Source organism: Centropristis striata, chromosome 15, assembly GCF_030273125.1.
Source record: "Centropristis striata isolate RG_2023a ecotype Rhode Island chromosome 15, C.striata_1.0, whole genome shotgun sequence".
Taxonomy (NCBI): domain Eukaryota; kingdom Metazoa; phylum Chordata; class Actinopteri; order Perciformes; family Serranidae; genus Centropristis; species Centropristis striata.
In genome coordinates this window covers 35,917,795-35,941,288 of record NC_081531.1, presented here as the reverse complement: position 1 = coordinate 35,941,288, position 23,494 = coordinate 35,917,795, and the positions used below count along the sequence as shown (strand labels likewise).

At 34.4% G+C, this 23,494-nt stretch overlaps 1 protein-coding gene across 1 annotated transcript; it reads left to right on the top strand.

Moving 5' to 3' along the window:
• Positions 1–381: 381 nt before the first annotated feature.
• Positions 382–22,492, top strand: LOC131986798 (glycine receptor subunit alpha-2-like). Its single transcript, XM_059351922.1, has 10 exons — positions 382–472; positions 1,002–1,129; positions 5,555–5,622; positions 10,040–10,263; positions 14,898–14,980; positions 15,814–15,951; positions 16,043–16,257; positions 18,211–18,369; positions 19,892–19,987; positions 22,059–22,492. Exons 1-10 carry the CDS (start codon positions 414–416, stop codon positions 22,329–22,331), a joined length of 1,443 nt encoding a protein of 480 aa, XP_059207905.1. The 5' UTR covers positions 382–413; the 3' UTR covers positions 22,332–22,492.
• Positions 22,493–23,494: the final 1,002 nt, after the last annotated feature.

Genomic DNA, 23,494 nt, shown 5'->3' with positions numbered 1-23,494 from the left:
TGTCTTTAAAACAAAAATAAATATATTAAAGCAGGATAGTTCTTTTTATTTTTCAGGAAAAAGTAAACATTTATTCTTATGTGATGCTGTGATGAACAGCTGTGTTGCCCACTCTGGCTTTGAAAAAATGTCTCCTGTCTCTTTAAATATTCTTGCAGTAATTCCTTGAACATGCATGTGGCCATGAAAAAGAGATAAAGCTTCAAGTCATCCACACAAACAGGCATTTTGAATTATAGAGCAGCAGCTTCCTGTATTTTACACCTGCAGAGAGGGAGGGAGGCTCAGCTGAGAACAGAACAGCCTGGCAGGAGGAGCAACAACAAGTTTCTGCATCATCACGGCGTTTTCTTTTATTTTTCACTCTTTCTTTCCTCCACTGGTCTTCCAGCTGTTGTTTCTCCTCACTAAGGATGTTATTGCACATCTTGTGTATGATTTGGGCTTCATCTGTCATTTTTTTGCAAGGCAGGTAAGAGATGCTTTTAAGTTGCAATATATTCTTGAACTTATTAATCGGAAAAAATGTATAATTTGCTTCTTTTTGTTAGGCTTGTTTGACAGTATAGTTCAAATAATTTGACTTTGATAATATCAAACTATTATAACAAGACTTCGGTTGTTCTTTGTACTTCTTTGTTCTCTTACAGACGTATGAATTAAATATACTGTGATCTATTATTAAAAGATAATTAGATGCAGGATTTGACTGAACAGACAATTAAGAAAAACAAAATGAGCTTGGTTGATAAAATATACACTGTCAGTTCTTTTTCTACCAGTTGAAATGGGTTTTTACACAAATATAATTAAATGCAATAGTTTAATAACTCAAATGTGAAGTATTTATAGTTAGAGGGTGTTGAATAGGACAATATTCCTGCAGCAAAAATGATAACTATCATGCATCCTTAGTGCAAATTAGATTTTTTTTAAAAAAACCTTTACTAAAGGAGAATAAGATAGGAGTGCATGCATAAGTGTTGTCCTGTGTGCGGCAGGTCTGTGCTCTGTAAAGAGATGAAGCTGCCCAGCAGAGCGGCCAAGCCTCCGTCTCCATCTGACTTTCTGGACAAACTGATGGGACGCACATCTGGCTACGACGCCCGAATCAGACCCAACTTCAAAGGTAACACCCCGGGGTGCAGCGGGAGGACCTCCTCGGTCAGGACAGGTGTGGGAAAGTGCCATTTGCATAACAACCTGGGCTGTGAAGCGGCACAAAGCATCCACAGATGGGTCAGAAACAAGAGGCGCTGCAGGCTCAGGAGCCTTGTGTGTTTTGTCGTGTGCGATTACTGTTTTCCGTGCTGACCCACTGCCGTGGGTTAGGGTATTTTTACACACACTTCTATGGAAGTAAATCTGTGTCATCGGAGTTTGAAATAAAAAAAAATACGTTGAATTTCTAACACTGAATATTTATGCATTGAAATTATGTATCTGAATGTTTTTCAAAGTAAAAAATTCAACCTCAAAATTTTTTTTTTGCGGTTGAATTTTTTTTGCTGTTGAATTTTTTGCGGTTGAATTTTTGCGGTTGAATTTTTTTTGCTGTTGAATTTTTTGCGGTTGAATTTTTTGAGGTTGAATTTTTTTTGCAGTTTAATTTTTTGCGGTTGAATTTTTGCCGTTGAATTTTTTTTGCTGTTGAATTTTTTGCGGTTGAATTTTTTGCTGTTGAATTTTTTGCAGTTGAATTTTTTGAGGTTGAATTTTTGAGGTTGAATTTTTTGAGTTTTAATTTTTTGAGGTTTCATTTTTTTTGCAGTTGAATTTTTGCGGTTGAATTTTTTTTGCTGTTGAATTTTTTGTGGTTGAATTTTTTGCGGTTGAATTTTTTTTGCTGTTGAATTTTTTGCGGTTGAATTTTTTGCGGTTGAATTTTTGCGGTTGAATTTTTTTGCTGTTGAATTTTTTGCGGTTTAATTTTTTGAGGTTGAATTTTTGAGGTTTAATTTTCTGCGGTTTAATTTTTGCGGTTGAATTTTTTTTGCTGTTGAATTTTTTTTGCTGTTGAATTTTTTGAGGTTGAATTTTTTGAGGTTGAATTTTTGAGGTTGAATTTTTTGAGGTTGAATTTTTTTTGCAGTTGAATTTTTTGCGGTTGAATTTTTTGCGGTTGAATTTTTTGAGGTTGAATTTTTTTTGCAGTTGAATTTTTGCAGTTGAATTTTTTTTGCTGTTGAATTTTTTGCGGTTTAATTTTTTGCGGTTGAATTTTTGCGGTTGAATTTTTTGCGGTTTAATTTTTTGCGGTTTAATTTTTAACGTTGAAAAACATTCAGATACATTATTCCAATGCATAAATATTCAGTGCTAGAAATTCAACGTCTTTTTTTATTTCAAACTCCGATGACACAGATTTACTTCCATAGACTTCTCTTTCAGATTTGTCAGAAGTGTGCTCTTCCCCTTGTTTGCTCGCCCACAGGCCCATCTCAGTCAGACCTTAATCTGTTGTTGTGAGTGGAGCCAGATTCTCTCTGACATACTTCCCTCTCAGTCTCAGGGGTCGCATTCCATATATATTTCATACTTGCTCCACATCCTTGACAGTGCATGCTGGGTAAATCCCAGCTGATTATCTATAAATACACTAATGTAACTAAAGGAGAATCAATAAATTATTGCCTCTCAGGAAATGAGTCGATGAAATATTCAAAGTTTGGGAGGTCGACAGATGGACGACACTAATGGGGCGTATACTGGAAATTACAACACAATTTCATGCTGCTTATCAGTCTATTTATATTTTACATTATGAAAAGAACAAGCAGGTGTTATTAGCAGCTTCAGTGTTTCATGCAGCCAGTGGTGGAATGTAACTAAGTACATTTACTCAAGTACTATACTTAAGTACAATTCTGAGGTACTTGTACTTTACTTCAGTATTTCCATTTGATGCAACTTTATACTTTTACTCCACAACTTTCTGAGGCAAATTTTGTCATTGTTTTAGTCATTTTGTGTCTTTTTTTGGTAAATTTTTTTTCTTTTTTGGGTCATTTTGAGTCTTTTTTTGGTCATTTTGTGTCTTTTTTTTTGGTCATTTAGTGTCTTTTTTGGTCATTTTCTGGTCAATTTGTGTTTTTTTGGTCATTTTGTTTCCTTTTTTGGTCATTTTGTGTCTTTTTTTAGTCATTTTGTGTCTTTTTTTAGTCATTTTGTGTCTTTTTTTGGTAATTTTTTTTCTTTGTGGGTCATTTTGTGAATCAATAAATTATTGACTCTCAGGAAATGAGTCGATGAAATATTCAAAGTTTGGGAGGTCGACAGATGGACGACACTAATGGGGCGTATACTGGAAATTACAACACAATTTCATGCTGCTTATCAGTCTGTTTATATTTTACATTATGAAAAGAACAAGCAGGTGTTATTAGCAGCTTCAGTATTTCATGCAGCCAGTGGTGGAATGTAACTAAGTACATTTACTCAAGTACTATACTTAAGTACAATTCTGAAGTACTTGTACTTTACTTCAGTATTTCCATTTAATGTAACTTTATACTTCTACTCCGCTACTTTCTGAGGCAAATTTTGTCATTGTTTTAGTCATTTTGTGTCTTTTTTTGGTAATTTTTTTTTCTTTTTTGGTCATTTTGTGTCTTTTTTTTGGTCATTTTGTGTCTTTTTTGGTCATTTTCTGGTCAATTTGTGTCTTTTTTGGTCATTTTGTTTCCTTTTTTGGTCATTTTGTTTCCTTTTTTGGTCATTTTGTGTCTTTTTTTAGTCATTTTGTGTCTTTTTTTAGTCATTTTGTGTCTTTTTTTGGTAATTTTTTTTCTTTTTTGGGTCATTTTGTGTCTTTTTTGGGTCATTTTGAGTCTTTTTTGGTCATTTTGTGTCTTTTTTTTTGGTCATTTAGTGTCTTTTTTGGTCATTTTCTGGTCAATTTGTGTCTTTTTTGGTCATTTTGTTTCCTTTTTTGGTCATTTTGTGTCTTTTTTTAGTCATTTTGTGTCTTTTTTTAGTCATTTTGTGTCTTTTTTTGGTAATTTTTTTATTTTTTGGGTCATTTTGTGTCTTTTGGTCATTTTGTGTTTTTTTTTGGTCATTTTGTGTCTTTTTTTAGTCATTTTGTGTCTTTTTTGGTATTTTTTTTCTTTTTTGGGTAATTTTGTGAATCAATAAATTATTGCCTCTCAGGAAATGAGTCGATGAAATATTCAAAGTTTGGGAGGTCGACAGATGGACGACACTAATGGGGCGTATACTGGAAATTACAACACAATTTCATGCTGCTTATCACTCTATTTATATTTAACATTATGAAAAGAACAAGCAGGTGTTATTAGCAGCTTCAGTATTTCATGCAGTCAGTGGTGGAATGTAACTAAGTACTATACATAAGTACAATTCTGAGGTACTTGTACTTTACTTCAGTATTTCCATTTGATGTAACTTTATACTTCTACTCCACTACTTTCTGAGGCAAATTTTGTACTTTTTACTCCGCTACATTTAGCTGACAGCTTTAGTTATTTTTCAGGTCCAGATTTAACATAAAAACCAATTTAAAGTGATCAGATATATTTTTTTAATTAAACCAACAAGGATATTAAGTACTTGAAATGAACCCTACCTTGACAAAATTTAAATGCTGCTTACATAAATGTATCAATGCAAATAACCTAATATTATATCTGGAATGTATATAACAATCTGAGTGGGTCCATGCTGCATAACGAGTACTTTTACTTTTGATACTTTAAGTGCATTTTGATGCTGATCATTTTGTACTTTTACTTCAGTAATTTTTGAATGCAGGACTTTTACTTGTAGTGGAGTAATTTCATAGTGTTGTATTAGTACTTTTACTTAAGTAAGGGACTTGAATACATTTTCCACCTCTGCATGCAGCCAAGGTTATAATAGTTTTGGATTTTTCATTAGTTTTAGTTTTAATTTCGTTGTGAATTTTTGTTTTCAAATTCAGTTAGTTTTAGTTAGTTTTTAGAGTGAGTTTTCTAGTTTTAGTTTAGTTTTTATTTTTTGAAAATGCTTAGTTTTAGTTTAGTTTTTATTAGTTTTAGTGTTAGTTTTAGTTTTTTTGTAATGGGCTATGTGTTGGGTGCGAGATTCAAAGTGGTCATAATAAATTTTGCCTTTATTTCCTTTGGTTTATCATCTCAGCCCCAATAAGGTTATTAACTGTTTTGAATTTTGGTTCTAGTGTAAACATCCCAGTCTCAGTAAACATATTCACCATGTGTTGCATGTTCAAATAGAAACACTGAATTATGAATGAAAAAAGTTGACAAAAACGAAAACTAAGGACATTTCCACTGTAATTTCAGTTAGTTTTAGTTAGTTTTGTAACCACAAAATACAGTTTCAGTTAGTTATCGTTTTTTAAAAACTCTAGTTTTTATTTTTATTTCAGTTAACGAAAACGTTTTTTCAATTCTAGTTTTCGTTATTTCGTTAGTTTTCGTTAACTATAATAACCTTGCATGCATCCTCCTGTCAGTGGGAACAAACCAGTGTGAGAGAGTAATGTGTGATTAATTGATTACTAATGATTAGTGATTAATTCTACTCCTGTCAGGTCCACCTGTCAACGTCACCTGCAACATCTTCATCAACAGCTTCGGATCCATCACTGAAACAACTATGGTGAGAATTTCTTAAGCATCACTTTATTGCTTTAAAACTTTAGAAATAAATAAATAAATGTTGTGAGTAATGCAGCAGATAACAGTGTGAACATCTGCTTTATCAGCTGGTGTCAAAATAGTTAATCCTCTGACCCCAAACAGGCTGTTTCAGGTGTTTTTTGCTCTTTTTACTCACTCTGGCCTTGTATTTCCAACCTAAATAAAATAATTCCTGCAGCTCTATGGAATCAGCACAATCAACTCAAAAATCTTATGTGCCATATTCACACAGTTATAATGACATAAATCATGAAAAAGGATAAACACAAATTGAATTTATCTGATAAATTATTTTCGAAAAATGTTATGACACTTTTCAACGTGTCATGTAAATACGAAAAAAGATATGATCCTCCAGACACTATACATATTGAACTATTTGCATTTTTACAACCTCTCCTGTCCTCTCCTCTCAGCTCTGTGTAAACAAATTGTCAGTGAATATTTGTCACGTGGCCGTTCATCTCAGCAGAATCAATCATGGTCACTGAGGAGAAGGATTTAATGTTTTTGACAGGATCTAGTTATTTCAAACAGTTTATTTTTGGCAACGTTTTAAATGGCAAATGTAGAAAAAAGTGATTTTGACAGAAATATCACAATTTTAAGCTTTGTTTTGGTTACATTTCTAACGGAAACTTTCGTAACTATGATCCAAGGACGGTTGGGACGTTCAAATTTTGACAATAATGCTTGTTTTTACAGTTTCTATCACATTTGTATGCTTCTTTTTGGTTATTTGTCCGAATGAAAACTTTTTATAACCTATGATCCTCGGCTGATTTAACAATGCAGAGATTTCATCTGTATAATCAAGGCCACAGAGCTGCTTTACCTTTGTTTTTTAATATTCTGAAGTGTTTCTGGCTCTTCTCTACGAGGCCATGTGGAGCCTAAACATCCTGTCATCAGAATATGACGAGTTTATGTCTGTATGCACCATCCTGTGAGTCTATTACATCAGCTATTCTCAACCTTGGGGTTGGGACCCCAATTGGGGTCGCGAGATGATTTCTGGGGGTCGCCAAATCATTTTGGAAGTCAGCTCTGTCTCCACTGTGTTAAAGTGTTGATGTGTTTTAGTCTTTTTGGGTCATTTTGTGTCTTTTTTTGTCATTTTCTGGTCAATTTGTGTCTTTTTTGGTCATTTTGTTTCCTTTTTTTTGGTCATTTTGTGTCTTTTTTTAGTCATTTTGTGTCTTTTTTTGGTAATTTTTTTTCTTTTTTTGGGTCATTTTGTGTCTTTTTGGTCTTTTTGTGTCTTTTTTGGGTCATTTTGAGTCTTTTTTGGTCATTGTGTGTCTTTTTTTGGTAATTTAGTGTCTTTTTTTTGGTAATTTAGTGTCTTTTTTTTGGTAATTTAGTGTCTTTTTTGGTCATTTTGGGGTCATTTTGAGTCTTTTTTGGTCATTTTGTGTCTTTTTTGGTCATTTTGTGTCTTTTTTTGGTCATTTTGTGTCTTTTTTGGTGATTTTGGGGTGATTTTGAGTCTTTTTTGGTCATTTTGTGTCTTTTTTGGTCATTTTGTTTCTTTTTTTGGGTGATCTGAACTGTGCATGTGAGATTGTGTTCAGTGAGCGGGGGTCGCAGACAACATGCATGTTAAATTGAGGGTCGCGACTCAAAAAGGTTGAGAACTCCTGCATTACATAATGTCAGCTATGATTTCCTCATCTCTCTGTCTCTGTCAAATAAGGGAGAATCCTTTATTTATGTGACCCAGGGGGCGTGTTTGGGGACGGTCTTGTTTTTAAGAAAGACTCGTGCTTTTCCTAAAATACCTCTAGGGAGAGTCATCAAATTTTAAATGATGAAATTGTAAGTGGAGTTTTCTGTCGTTTAGGTTATGAGCACTCAAGTCTGTTTGTCAGTGTTCATTTATTTATTTGTGCTCACACTGAGCAGTTAGCATGTGCTGGTGCTGCTCGCCTGCTGACAGATGCTGCACGTTCATTTGTTTCTCTCTTGTTGGGACTTTATCCTGTTGAGGTAATCTCAGGCTTCTCACGTGGTTTCTTAAAATGACACATTAAACACTAAACACAATTTTTTTTCTTTTACAAGCTGTAGTGGTAAACAGAGAAGATATTGGAATCCAACACAAGTGTCATGAATATTGGGGAAAAATTGTGTCTCCACATGCTATACATATTTTACTATTTACATTTTTAGAACATCTCCTGTCCTCTCCTCTCAGCTCTGTGCAAACAGATTTCCAGTGAATATTTGTCACGTGTCCGTTCGTCTTAGTAGAATCAATCATGGCTTCACACTGCAAAAAAAGAAAAGTTGGGTGAACTCAAAATTTCAAGGCAACAAACTTCGATACATTTTTAAGTTGGACAATTAAACTAAATATTCTAAGTTTTGTTTTTGAGTTTGCTCAACTCTGAATTCAGATTTTTGTCAACTCAACTGTAAGTTGTACTAACTTATAATTTTACATTGTAATAACTTTTAATCCTTACTTCTGCTAACTTCTGCAATGTGCTGAATTGGCACGATTGTAACGCCGCTATGAAATGTCAGCTAATGTTGAGACCACAATTTTGAGTTAGCATTGATACGCTAATGGCTACTCTTGTAGCTGTAACAAGCAGCGCCGCTAGCATCAGTTAGCTGTTAGCCTCAGTTAGCCGCTAGCTTTCGCTAATGACCGAATTTCACCGCTTTCCCACATTTCCCAACAAAGAAATAAGAGTTATCAGAACTATTGTCCCTTGTTTTGAACCCCAACTTAAAGATATAAGTAACAACAACTCACCAACTTGTTTTTGAGCAGACAACTGGCTTCCTTTGTTGTGCTAACTTACATTATTGCCCTAAATGTCAATAATTTATATTTCCAAGTTTTACCAACTTAAATCACTGTTTTAGGCCAAAAAATACAAGTTGGCTTTTTTGCAGTGCACAGTGTCACTGAGGAGAAGGATTTAATGTTTTTGACAGGATCTAGTTATTCCAAACGGTTTATTTTTGGCGACGTTTTAAATGGCAAATGTAGAAAAAAGTGATTTTGACAGAAATATCAAAATTTTAAGCTTTGTTTTGGTTACATTTCTAACGGAAACTTTCGTAACTATGATCCAAGGACGGTTGGGACGTTCAAATTTTGACAGTAATGCTTGTTTTTACAGTTTCTTTCTACAATAAACAGTATATCTTCAACAATCTAACAAACATTTCAGTCTTGCCAGTGGGGTTCAGAGGGTTAACTTGCTTGTCTCAGTATGAATTCCACAATTACCACTTGTGGAGATATATTCGGTTTCAGTTATGTTTAACTATAACCATTTTAATTTCTACATAACTATGACCAGTGGTGGAAGAAGTAATCAGATCCCTTACTCAAGTAAAAGTACTAATACTTCACTGTGAAATTACTTCACTACAAGTAAAAGCCCTGCATTCAAAACTTACTTCAGTAAAAGTCCAAAAGTATCAGCATCAAAATGTACTTAAAGTATCACAAGTAAAAGTATTCGCAATGCAGAATGGACCCACTCAGATTGTCCAAATATATTATTGTATTATTATTTTTGATGCATTTATGTAAGCTTTAAATTTACTGTTGTCAAGGTAGGGCTAATTTTAACTACTTAATATACTTTTGTGTGGTTTAATTAGTACAAATTTTAAATCTATTATGTTTTATGTTAAATCTCGACCTGAAAAGTAACTAAAGCTGGCAGCTAAATGTAGTGGAGTAAAAAGTACAATAGTTGCCTAAAAATGAAATGAAGTACAAGTAAAAAGTGACATAAAATGGAAATACTCAAGTAAAGTACAAGTTCCTCAAGACTGCACTGTAAGACTTTGCTGTAAATTTACAGTCAAATTCTAACAGAAACTTGCTGTATTATGATTGTACAGTATATTGCTGTGAAAACAATGCATTGTGGGAGTTATCATGATTGCTCAGGCATTCCAACGATCAAAATGATATTTTTTTTTTCAGGGATTTACTGTTTTCAGCTGAGCATGTCAGGAAAATAAAGTCATTATTTTCGAAAAGAAGACAAGTTTTATTTTATTTCTTTTTTGTCTGGGCTGAAATAATCACAGTGTGTTGTTTTTCCAGCAATCCTAATATAGAGTTTAAATGGATTAGTTGTAACATAATTTAGAGTTAAACATTTAAATGTCATGCTATTTTTTTTCTGCGTTACGAGACAGTTTGTCAGTAAACAGACCTGTATTTCTATAATACAGTAGAGGTACTGTAAATTTTACAGTAACTTACTGGCGAAACTGCTGCCAGTAATTTACTGTAATTTTACAGTAAAAAGTTTTACAGTGTGTACTTAAGTACAGTGCTTGAGTAAATGTACTTAGTTGATTTCCACCACTGACTATGACTTAATTCCATCCTTTAGGACTACCGGCTCAATGTGTTTCTGCGGCAGCAGTGGAATGACCCTCGGCTGGCCTATAAGGAGTACCCAGACGACTCTCTGGACCTGGACCCCTCCATGCTGGACTCCATCTGGAAACCGGACCTGTTCTTTGCAAATGAAAAGGGGGCAAACTTTCACGAGGTCACGACAGACAACAAGCTGCTTCGCATATTCCAGAATGGAAACGTCCTCTACAGCATCAGGTGATCTGTTTGTTTGTTTTAAATTGCTAATCTGGCTGAATAATACAACCTGGTCTCACAGAAATCCGTGAAATAGCCACGGATTTCGCTCAAATTTCCGTGAAACTGACACGGATTTCGCTACAATGCAAGTTAATGACAGATGGTTTTGTGTCTCTTTTGGTCGTTTTCTGTCTTTTTTTTGGGTTGTTTTGTGACTCTTTTGGTCAGTTATGGTATTTCTCCATTCATTTTAAATGAAAAATCTAATATTTTTATAATAATAATATAATAATACAACATGGTCTCACAGAAATCCGTGGAATAGCCACGGATTTCGCTTAACTCAAAATCCGTGGAATAGCCACGGAATCGCTCAAATTTCCGTGAAACTGACACGGATTTGGCTACAATGCAAGTTAATGACAGTCATATCCCGTGGCTAAATATTAGTAAAAAATATTCTGTTTAATTTACGGTAAAATACCGGCAGCTGTGGTTGCCAGAACTTTACCGTAAAAAATACAGTGAGGGGGTTTTCTACTGTAAATTTAAATGTAAATATCAGCAAAATCTGTCATTTAGACTAAAAAAATCACTTGCCATTTTATCCCTATTGTGTCTCTTTTTGGTAATTTTGTGTCTCATTTGATAATTTTACGTATTTTTTTAGTCATTTTGTGTCTTTTTTTGATAATTGCATGTCTCTTTTGGTCGTTTTGTGTCTTTTTTGATGGTTGTTTTGTGACTCTTTTGGTCGTTTTCTGTCTTTTTTTTGGGTTGTTTTGTGACTCTTTTGGTCAGTTATGGTATTTCTCCATTCATTTCAAATGAAAAATCTAATATTTTTATAATAATAATATAATAATACAACATGGTCTCACAGAAATCCGTGGAATAGCCACGGATTTCGCTTAACTCAAAATCCGTGGAATAGCCACGGAATCACTCAAATTTCCGTGAAACTGACACGGATTTCGCTACAATGCAAGTTAATGACAGTCATATCCCGTGGCTAAATATTAGTAAAAAATATTCTGTTTAATTTACGGTAAAATACCGGCAGCTGTGGTTGCCAGAACTTTACCGTAAAAAATACAGTGAGGGGGTTTTCTACTGTAAATTTAAATGTAAATATCAGCTAAATCTGTCATTTAGACTGAAAAATCACTTGCCATTTTATCCCTATTGTGTCTCTTTTTGGTAATTTTGTGTCTCATTTGATAATTTTACGTATTTTTTTGGTCATTTTGTGTCTTTTTTTGATAATTGCATGTCTCTTTTGGTCGTTTTCTGTCTTTTTTTTTGGTTGTTTTGTGACTCTTTTGGTCAGTTATGGTATTTCTCCATTCATTTTAAATGAAAAATCTAATATTTTTATAATAATAATATAATAATACAACATGGTCTCACAGAAACCCGTGAAATAGCCACGGATTTCGCTTAACTCAAAATCCGTGGAATAGCCACGGAATCGCTCAAATTTCCGTGAAACCGTGGCTATTCCATGGATATTTGTTCCTATTGGTTTGTTCCAAGTCACGTGACTTTCAAAGTCCCGGCGGTCAGAACAAAAAACATGGCGGACAGTTCTCTCATTTTTAGTGAAAAATCAATATTTTGACTTTGTTTTTGCATAAAAATGGATTTTGATCACATTTCTAGCGAGAAATATATGTTTTATTTTCTAAATATTCACTCAGTGAATGTACATAATCACTTTGTATGTTGGAATAGCCACGGGATATGACTGTCATTAACTTGCATTGTAGTGAAATCCGTGTCAGTTTCACGGAAATTTGAGCGATTCCGTGGCTATTCCACGGATTTTGAGTTAAGCGAAATCCGTGGCTATTTCACGGATTTCTGTGAGACCAGGTTGGAATAATAACTTGTCTTTATCACAAACCCAGCTCGACACACCAACTGAATATGGACTTCCAGCTCTGCCAGTTGAGTTGTCGTCCAAACTATATGTTTCAACAACATGTTTGTTTCACTCCAGTTCAGCTCAGTTGTCATTGTATTGTCCAGCACCCACTGTGCATAATAACTGCAGGCTAAAACAGAATCGGGTCAGTAATGTGGCACTAGAGCTGTGGTGAATTGTAGCGTAATGGTTTTCATTAGAATATAAGAAAGATGAAGCAATGTTTTAAAGCTCTATTAGCAATTCTGTTAAACATGATCAGTTGCTTCTCTGGTTACTGAACCTTCAAAGTAACCCAGAAATGTAGCGAATCACAATCAAATGTCTAATTACAACTCAGAAACTTTTCAGAAAATAACTGGGTCATCAAGTAAGAAACTGTTTTTAAAAAAATGCTCTCATTTACTTACTCACATTCGGCTAGTCACTGTATCTGCACGACTTGACGACCCTGAATCCTTCCCGCTCTCTGCAGGATTACTCAATGAGGGAGATTCTTTACTTTGTCAAAAATCAACAACATTGTGCCTGAATAAAAGGAGCAGTGGCTGCAATAGAAAAGTCATCATCATCATAAATTTTATTGAGTAGGATAAACCCCTTGAGAGGAATCCTCTGGTTTTCGAGGGGGTCCTAAAGTACATTATAAAAAAAAAACACTCAACAATTTACAGACATACAACAACAAAGACAACAGGCATCAACACAAACATAAACAAAAAATGAACACAAGAATAATCACAACCTCTCAATGGCCACAAGTTGGCCATAACATTAGCCTAGTAAAACTGAAAGAAGTAACATAATATTATTGTAAATTGAAATTGCATTTTTAAAAATAAAAAAAATAATATAAATATGACATAATATTATCTGAAACATGTGCAGTTTAACTCAAAATAAGAAGACAGGGCATATTTAAAACTATGAAAAGACGTCAATGATCGTATGTTTAAAGGAAGATTATTCCAGTCTGATGGCGCTTTGAACTTAAATGCTTTTTTACCAATTGTTTTGTTCACTGTAGGAATGAAAAAGAAGTACTGAGATGAGTGTCGTAATTGATGTGTTGAGGAATATGGAATCAAAAATTGTTGTAAATAGACAGGATAATTGCAATGTATACATTTAAAAATAAACTGTAGCCAGTGAATATGTCTTCTTATATTGAGTGTGGGCCATTTGAGTGTGTTATACATGATACAGTGATGAGTGTAAAATAAACAACCAAAAAGTGTGTTTGCCCACACCTATATTGAGACATTTTTAAATCCTGATCTCTATACGCTGTGAGGGGGGAAGCACTCTCCTGTTTTTAATGATTGTCCTGCTGTATTTCTCCAAAAAGGCTGTCTGTCAGTTCTGTGTGGAACAGGAAAGTGTCAGAGCTGTTTGATGTGACCCCCTGAACCCCAAAAATGCACCGTTTATTATAGAAGGAATATGTAAAAACAGGCATCATTGTCAGAATTTGAACTTTCCGACTGTCCGTGAACAGATCGTAGGTTTCCGTTGGAAAAAGTAACAAAAACTAAGCTTAAAAATGTTGATATTTCTGTTATATGTCTCATTTAAAACCTTCTAGATCCTGTTAATTCTGCTCCTCAGAGACACTCTGAAGCTATGATTGATTCTGCTGACAATCTGTTTACACAGAGCTGAGAGGAGAGGACAGGAGAGGTTGTAAAACCATATTCTTGACACTTCTCTTGTGGACACTTGGAAAAAGTGTTGTATATATAAATTCCAATTTATGCTGGACAATACAAAAACTTGCATTTTTTCCTTTTTTATGATTTATGTCATTATAATTGTGTTATTCTGCACAAACCATTTTTGAGACAGTCTGACTTCTAGCCATGATTGTGATGATTCCATAGAGCTACGTATGTAAATATTATCAATGTCATTTTATATGTTGCAGTGAAATACAAGGACACAGTGAGTAAAATGGAAAAAGAGCAAATATATATATATAATATGTGGAGATTTTTTTCTCTCCAACATTTATGAGACTAGTAATAAGGCATTGCTCTCGCTTTAGATCCGGTAGTTGCAAAAAGCATAGTTAACTTATAGTTAACTTATAATAGATGAGCAATAAAATATATTTTAATATCAATAAGCAAACAAAATAAGATTAATAAAGGCATGGCAAAGACATAATGGGTGGGTCATGGGTGTTTGTAATGCCATTATTAACACTTATATAAGCTTATAAACACACAATAATGTTAATAAGCATCTTGTAAGGACTTACAAAGGCCTTATTACTAATTACTAATTACTAATTACTAATTAATGGTTATTACAAGGACCTTAATATAAAGCGTTGTTAATGCAAATTATAATGCATATGTAGAATATGTGGAGATTTTTTTCTCTCCAACATTAATGAGACTTGTATATACAGATATTTTTTTTATGATTAATGTCATTATAACTGTGTTATTCTGCACAAAAGACATTTTTGAGTTGTTTCCACTTCTAGTCATGGTTGTGTTGATTCTATAAAGCTGCAGGACTTTTATATATTTGATATGTTGCAGTGAAATACAAGGCCACAGGGAATAAAATGTATAAAGAGAAAAAAATGCCCTGAAATGGCTCCTCGGGGGTTCATAGGGTTAATGTAGGGTTTGAGTGACACATGAGCAGGAGATGTGGTGTTAGTGGTGTGTGAGGGCATTAAGGGTATTAAGGTGTTGCTCTCTGTCTTTTCCAGGCTGACTCTGACACTTTCCTGTCCCATGGATCTGAAAAACTTCCCCATGGACAGCCAGACGTGTACAATGCAACTGGAAAGCTGTGAGTTAATCTTTCAAGGCGAAAATTTAAAACGCTGCATATAGATGTTGTTAGAAAAATTTCATGAGGAAACCTTGAAAATTGATAATCTGTCACCAACAGAAAAAACCTCACCATTTTTCTGCGGAGTTGAGCTGGAGACGTCCAAGTTTCTCAGTTTAACATAGTTTTATTACAATACGTCAAAAAATGTGCATTTTACAGAGATCTCCGGGTTAAAAAACTCATGTCCCTGAATACAAACAGACGTGTTTCAGTTGGTGAAGTCTGAACCACGACTCTCTCCCTGAACCCATTAAAATACTAACATTTGTTTACAAAACATGCTGGTCGATTTCCTCCAGGAAGTTCCGCCTTCTTGATCCGCTGATTCGCCAGTTTTTATCAATAAAATGGCACGTCATGCCACCTGGGCATACGATCTTGCTGCCCCGGACAAGGCCATCCTGACCTGGCTTCTTCTCCAGAACATTCAACAAAAACCTCCTGTCTTGTTATTGTCTCACAAAGATATTATGTCTACAGAGCCAAAGGATTTTCACTGTCTCACATAGATTCTAAAAGTCTAAAAAATATGAAACAGACAATGAAATATATGTAGTCAAAGTTTCTAAACATTAACACACAAACAATCACTGTATCAAAATCATATTGCCTGATTTAATATAAATGCATAGAGATATTTACCAAGGCTGACCTGATAGTCATGCACAGGGACAGACACCAGGGAGTCAAACAGAGAAGCAGAAATCAAGCATAAAATCATTTACCAATATAGAAAATAATCAATTATTTTAACAATGTTGTCATAAACATGTTTGTGTCTGTCTTAGTTGGCTACACCATGAACGATCTGATCTTTGAGTGGCTGGATGTGGGAGCCCTGCAGGTGGCTGACGATCTGACGCTCCCTCAGTTTGTGCTGAAGGAGGAGAAAGGCCTCGGCTACTGCACCAAACACTACAACACAGGTACATGACGGCCTGCAGAGCAACAACCTCAACCATCAGTTAACTTCTAATAAGACTGTCAGTTTGCACCTGTATCTCGTCCTGTGCTCAGGGAAGTTCACCTGCATTGAGGTGAAATTCTACCTGGAGCGTCAGATGGGCTACTACCTGATCCAGATGTACATCCCCAGCCTGCTCACCGTCATCCTGTCCTGGGTCTCCTTCTGGATCAACATGGACGCCGCTCCGGCCAGAGTGGGACTGGGCATCACTACAGTGCTCACCATGACAACACAGAGCTCTGGATCCAGGGCCTCGCTGCCAAAGGTCAGAACATACAAGTTAGCTTTGTTCCTGGGATGATTTCAGATCATATATATATATATATATATATATATATATATATATATATATACACTACCAGTCAAAAGTTTTAGAACACCCCAATTTTTCCAGTTTTTTTATTGAAATTCAAGCAGTTCAAGTCAAATGAACAGCTTGAAAGGGTACAAAGGTAAGTGGTGAACTGCCAGAGGTAAATAAAAAAAGGTAAGCTGAACCAAAACTGGAAAATAATGTACATTTCAGAATTATACAAGTAGGCCTTTTTCAGGGAACAAGAAATGGGTTAACAACTTAACTCTATGGAGTCTTGGGCTATTTTGTCCATTTTTGAATTCTTTTCATGTCTTTGTAAGTCTTTTTGTTTCTTTTTGTGTCATTTTGTGTCTTTTTTTGTCATTTTGTGTCTTTTTTTGGTCATTTTGTGTCTTTTTTGGTCATTTTGTGTCTTTTTTTAGTCATTTTGTGTCTTTTTTTGTCATTTTGGGTCTTTTGGTGTCTTTTTTTGGTCATTTTGTGTCTTTTTTTAGTCATTTTGGGTCTTTTGGTGTCTTTTTTTGGTCATTTTGTGTCTTTTTTTAGTCCTTTAGTCCAACATAAAATGTGATTTTGAATCTTTTTTTACTTTCAAAACACTATCATGCTCAATAAAGAATTTTAAATGTTGCAAATGTGCATTAACTTCAGAGTACACTGAGACATTAAAAAAAAAAGTTGGTGTGTTCTAAAACTTTTGACCAGTAGTGTGTGTGTATATATATATATATATATATATATGTACTGTGTATATGTACAGTACTGTGAAAGGTTTCGGCAGGTGTGAAAAAATGCTGTAAAAAAGGAATGCTTTCAAAAATAGAAATGAGCAAAATGCAAAGTGAGTGAACAGAAGAAAAATCTGTAACGCTTTATATTAAGGTCCTTGTAATAACCATTATGTCTTTGCCATGCCTTTATTAATCTTATTTTGTTTGCTTATTGATATTAAAATATACTTTATTGCTCATATATATATATATATATATATATATATATATATATATATATAATGAATAGTAAAAAAAACCTGTAAAAGTATAGATAATAAAATATACAAGCACAAAAAGTCATTCAACAGTAATAACAGGCAGCTTAAAAATAGATTATTATAGTTATGTACATACATTTGCAGAGTATTTAGAGGGAGGTAGTCGATGAAAGTTAAATAGCTTTTATTTACAGTTTTGTGCAACAACAAAAATAATCTATGGAAGCAGTCTCTAAAGCAGGGGTGTCAAACTCTGGCCCGCGGGCCAAATTTGGCCCGCAGTGTAATTTTATTTGGCCCGCGAGGCAATACCAAATTATTATATAATTATTGTACTATAAAAGCTGACCCGCCGGTATTATACGGCGCATTTACCACTAATACTAGATTTATTATTGTTATTTTATTTTTAAATGTATTAACCTGTTGAAAAACTTTATTTTGATATTTAAATCAGAAGGATGCAAATAGAAAAGAGGCATACGATTTTTATTTAATTTTTATTTAATAAATGAATGAATGACATTGATGTGTTTTTTATTTGAAATTTGATTTTGCATGTCTGCACTATTTAGTTATATATTGTATGTTTATAAGCGTTGCTGGTTCCATATTTAATGTTAGAGGAAAACATGTTTGGTATATATTAAAAGGTTTATTTGTTCAATGTTGGCCCGCGATTTTATTCAAGTTTTAAATTTTGGCCCATTGTGTATTTGAGTTTGACACCCCTGGTCTAAAGGGTGGTGTGACTGAGTATTTTCATGGTGCAGTTTTGATGCGTAATACTGTTTTAGATCAGTGTTCCTCCTGATGTAGAGTCGTACTTCCATGTCTTTCACATCACTTGCTAACGTTGCATGATGTGAACTGAGTGATTTCACTGATTTGATGTTCCCGGCGTGCCTCAGGTGTCCTACGTGAAAGCCATAGACATCTGGATGGCGGTGTGTCTTCTCTTCGTGTTTGCCGCGCTCCTGGAGTATGCGGCCGTTAATTTTGTTTCACGCCAGCACAAGGAGTTCTTCAGAATGAGGAGGAAGCTGAAGGAGCAACAGCGTCACAGAACTGTGAGTGCAGCCCACCCACGCAGCCCCTCGGGCGCCTGTCACCTGCTATTCCCTGCGCCCAGCTATGCACAAGCTACAAAACTCAGCTGCATGTTGCACTCCAGCCGGGAAATCCAGACAGCGCTGACCTGTAATTAATTCAAGCCATCACCTTATTCCACTGTTCTCAATATCTCGCTGCCTCACATGGGCAGAGATAAAAACAGGGAGATAAAACAGACCAAAACCACTGTTTAGATCAGTAGTTCTCAACCTTTTTGAGTTGCGACCCCCAATTTAACATGCATGTTGTCCGCGAACCCCGCTCACTGAACACAATCTCACACGCACAGTTCAGATCACCCAAAAAAGAAACAAAATGACCAAAAAAGACACAAAATCACCAGAAAAGACACAAAATGACCAAAAAAGGCTGAAAATGACCAAAAAATAGACACAAAATGACCAAAAAATACACAAAATCACCAGAAAAGACTGAAAATGACCAAAAAAGACTGAAAATTACCAAAAAATAGACACAAAATGACAAATTGAATTGACCAGAAAATGATAAAAAAAAGACACAAAATGACCCAAAAAAAAGACATTAAGTGACCAAAAAGACTAAAACACATTAACACATGAACACTTTAACACGGTGGAGACAGAGCCGACAGTTCAGATCACCCATAAAAAAGAAACAAAATGACCAAAAAAGACACTAAATGACCAAAAAAGACTGAAAATTACCAAAAAAATAGACACAAAATTACCAAAAAAGATACAAAATGACTAAAAAAAAAAGACACAAAATGACCAAAAAAAGGAAACAAAATTACCAAAAAAGACACAAATTGAATTGACCAGAAAATGATCAAAAAAAGAAAAAAATGACCCAAAAACAGACATTATGTGACCAAAAAGACTAAAACACATTAACACATGAACACTTAAACACAGTGGAGACAGAGCTGACAGTTCAGATCACCCAAAAAAAAGAAACAAAATGACCAAAAAAGACACCAAATGACCAGAAAAGACACAAAATGACCAAAAAAGAAAAAAAATACCAAAAAAAGATACAAAATGACTGAAAAAAAAGACACAAAATGACCAAAAAAAGGAAACAAAATTACCAAAAAAGGCACAAATTGAATTGACCAGAAAATTATCAAAAAAAGACACAAAATGACCCAAAAAAAAAAGACATTAAGTTACCAAAAAGACTAAAACACATTAACACATGAACACTTTAACACAGTGGAGACAGAGCTGACTTCCAAAATGATTTGGCGACCCCCAGAAATCATCTCGCGACCCCAATTGGGGTCCCGACCCTAAGGTTGAGAATAGCTGGTTTAGATTATGAAATGTCACTGAAATTTGTGTTCTTATTTTACATAAATGTCCGACACTTTGTAAGAAGCAAATGATAATTTCTTGTTAATGAAATGCACATGCAGCACACAAGAGTTGTATCATTGTTGCAAACTGTTCTATCAATGCAAAAAGTCTGTTTGATGATTGGATTTATGTGCTTCAGCAGGGAAGCGGTGACAGTAAAGTGAAAGGAAAAAACATGTCAGGCAACAACGCTCCTCATGGGACCGTGGCCCAGCAGTGCACTGCCTGTGCCAGGGTACGTGCTGTCTCTTATTTCACTTTTACCCGCCAAAAATATACAGTTTATTATAGAAAGAAGCTGTAAAAAACAGGCATTATTGTCAAATTTTTAACGTTCCTGGAAGGGATCATATGTTCTGAAAGTTTTTGTTTGGAAAAAATAACCAAAACAAAGCTTAAAATTGATATATTTTTTGGCAAAATCACTTTATTCTATGTCTCATTTAAAATTTCCCCCAAAATAAACCATTTGGAATAACTAGATCCTGTTTAAAAACTCAGCAACTCTTTGAAGCCATGATTGATTCTGCTGAAAATCTGTTTACACAGAGCAGAGGGGAGAGGACAGGAGAGGCTGTAAATTGATGTTATAAAAATGCAAATAGTTCAATATGTGGAGACCCAGTTGATTTTTCTATAATCATAACACTTGTGGGCACTTGGAAAAGTGTTTTGTACTTAAATTCAGTTTTATTTAAATTAAAACAAAAAAATCCGAAAAATTTACTTGAATTTTTTTCAATTTTTTTATGATTTCTGTCATTTAAACTGTTATTTTGCACAAGAAACATTTTTGAGTTCTCACTTTCTAGCCATGATTGTGCAGATTTCATAGGATTTATTGATTTTACATATATTTTATATATTGCAGTGAAAAACAAGGCCACAATGAGTAAAATATAAAAGGGGCAAAAAAACGCCGTGAATCTACTCGTTGCACTGTAAACAATTGTCTTGTAAATTAACAGTAAAATACTGGGTTGCCAGCATTGTACTGTTATTTACTTTACAGTATATTACTGTGATAAAATCATGCTGAATTAAAGTAAAATCCTGCATTTCATTGATTTTTACAGTAGACTAAAACACATTATAGTGCTGAAGCTAGTTGCAAAATTGTTGCAGTATACAATGCAGTCACTTTTTGTAAATAGAGCATATTACTGTCTGAAAGCCAATTGAATTAAGTGCTGTCTTCACTGTAACCTCAGTCATTTTAATATACCATATACTGAATGAGTTATTAAATAAAATACAGCCATTAAAAATGTGTAGAAGAAGAGACTTAGAAAATATCATAGATATACACTACCGGTCAAAAGTTTTAGAACTCCGCAATTTTTCCAGTTTTTTATTGAAATTCAAGCAGTTCCAGTCAAATGAACAGCTTGAAAGGGTCCAAAGGTAAGTGGTGAACTGCCAGAGGTAAATAAAAAAAGGTAAGCTTAACCAAAACTGGAAAATAATGTACATTTCAGAATTATACAAGTAGGCCTTTTTCAGGGAACAAGAAATGGGTTAACAACTTAACTCTATGGAGTCTTGGGCTATTTTGTCCATTTTTTTTATTCTTTTCATGTCTTTGTAAGTCATTTTGTGTCTTTTTTGTCATTTTGTGTCTTTTTTTAGTCATTTTGTGTCTTTTTTTGGTCATTTTGTGTCTTTTTTTGGTCATTTTGTGTCTTTTTTTAGTCATTTTGTGTCTTTTTTTGTCATTTTGTGTCTATTTTGTCATTTTGTGTCTTTTTTTAGTCCTTTAGTCCAACATAAAATGTGATTTTGAATCTTTTTTTACTTTCAAAACACTATCATGCTCAATAAAGAATTTTAAATGGTGCAAATGTGCATTAATTTCAGAGTACACTGAGACATTAAACTGCATCATTTTAAATTAAATTCTGGAAAAGTTGGTGTGTTCTAAAACTTTTAATTTAATTTCAAATATTTTTATTTGGATTTTCAGACACATGTTCATGTTGATTACAAAGTAGACAGTAGATCCTTATTTTTAACAAACAAAAAGTGCAGGGATTAACAAATACAATTAACAATCCCGCACATAACATAAAACTTGTGACCAGTAGTGTATATCATATATTTCTATGGGAAATGGCAAGCTACCTAAAAATATTGCCCAGAATGCATTGTTTTCTACAGTACAATACCTTTTTAATGGAAAAAAAAGTATGTTACTGTCACAATTTGGCTGTTTTCTTACAGAAATGTGTTACAGTGTGGGGTTCAGAGGGTTAAAGATTAATTCTCAGAGCAGATGCTCATTATGTGCTGTGTCTTCCTCCTTCCAGGAGGAGGAGCTGGCCCAGCAGGGTTTACTCTTCCAGAGTTTTGGCTTGGCGCTGACAGCAGGAGGTGCAGTGGAAATGGATGCAACACCGGTCTTTGCTGATCTGCCTCCTGGTTTAGGTTTCTATGACATCCGCAGGCGCTTTGTGGATCGAGCAAAAAGGATCGACACCATCTCCCGAGCTGTTTTCCCCATGAGTTTCCTCATGTTTAACGTCCTCTACTGGCTCACCTACAAAGTTCTACGACATGAAGACCTTCTAGCCGCGCTGTGAGGATCATAAAGACACTGGATACCTTTAATTCTGCTCTCTTCACTGAAACATTTACAGGCTGGGAGTCCTCAGCTGAGCCAGGCAAGATGGCGACATGTCCAGTGCCATAGGGACATTAAGATGACATGCAAGAGTCCATTGGTTTCTTTTGAATTTTTAATACTTCCAAAGAAATGCACTTTTTTCTCAGCACTGACGCTTATAACATTACACCTCAGTGTACAGTATGTGTCTTATATGTGCAGTCAGCATCTCACATACAGTACAGGCCAAAAATTTGGACACACCTTCTCATTCAATGTTTTTCCTTTATTTTCATGACTATTTACATTGTAAATTCATCAAAACTATTAATGAACACATGTGGAATTATGTACTTAACAAAAAAGTGTGAAATAACTGAAAACATGTCTTATATTCTAGTAAGCAAATACTTTGAGGAATCTAAAATACAAGACATGTTTTCAGTTATTTCACACTTTTTTTGTTAAGTACATAATTCCATATGTGTTCATTCATAGTTTTGATGCCTTCAGTGAGAATCTACAATGTAAATAGTCATGAAAATAAAGAAAAACACATTGAATGAGAAGGTGTGTCCAAACTTTTGGCCTGAACCTTACATTTATTTTGGAATAATGTCTCTATGTGCAGTATCTGTAGCTTCACTGTAGCAAATATCGGTAACACTTTCTATGAAGACTACATCTATAGTGCATTATGAGCGCATTCATAGTGAATTATAATGCTCATTATAATCAATCATAATGCATTATGACTGCACTCATAAACACATATAAAGCTTCATGATGCACTATATCAACAGTTATAAATATAGCTTATAATGACTTATAAAGTGTGTCATAAGTGTCTTATGAGTGCTCTTGACTGGTTATAAACTACAGGCTGACTGATGAGGCTTATAATACATTACAACTACTCATACCCCTCTATACACACACCTCAACAATCAATTGTTATAAGGACTCATAGGATGCCATAAGCATCTATAATGCAGTATAGCTAATCATGATGTTTCATTGTTCATCATACTGCATTATAGATGCGTCTATATGAACCTCACTTTACTTAAAGCATACATTGATCATTTATTTATACTTATGGCATCCTATGAGTCCTTATAACAATTGATTGTTGAGGTG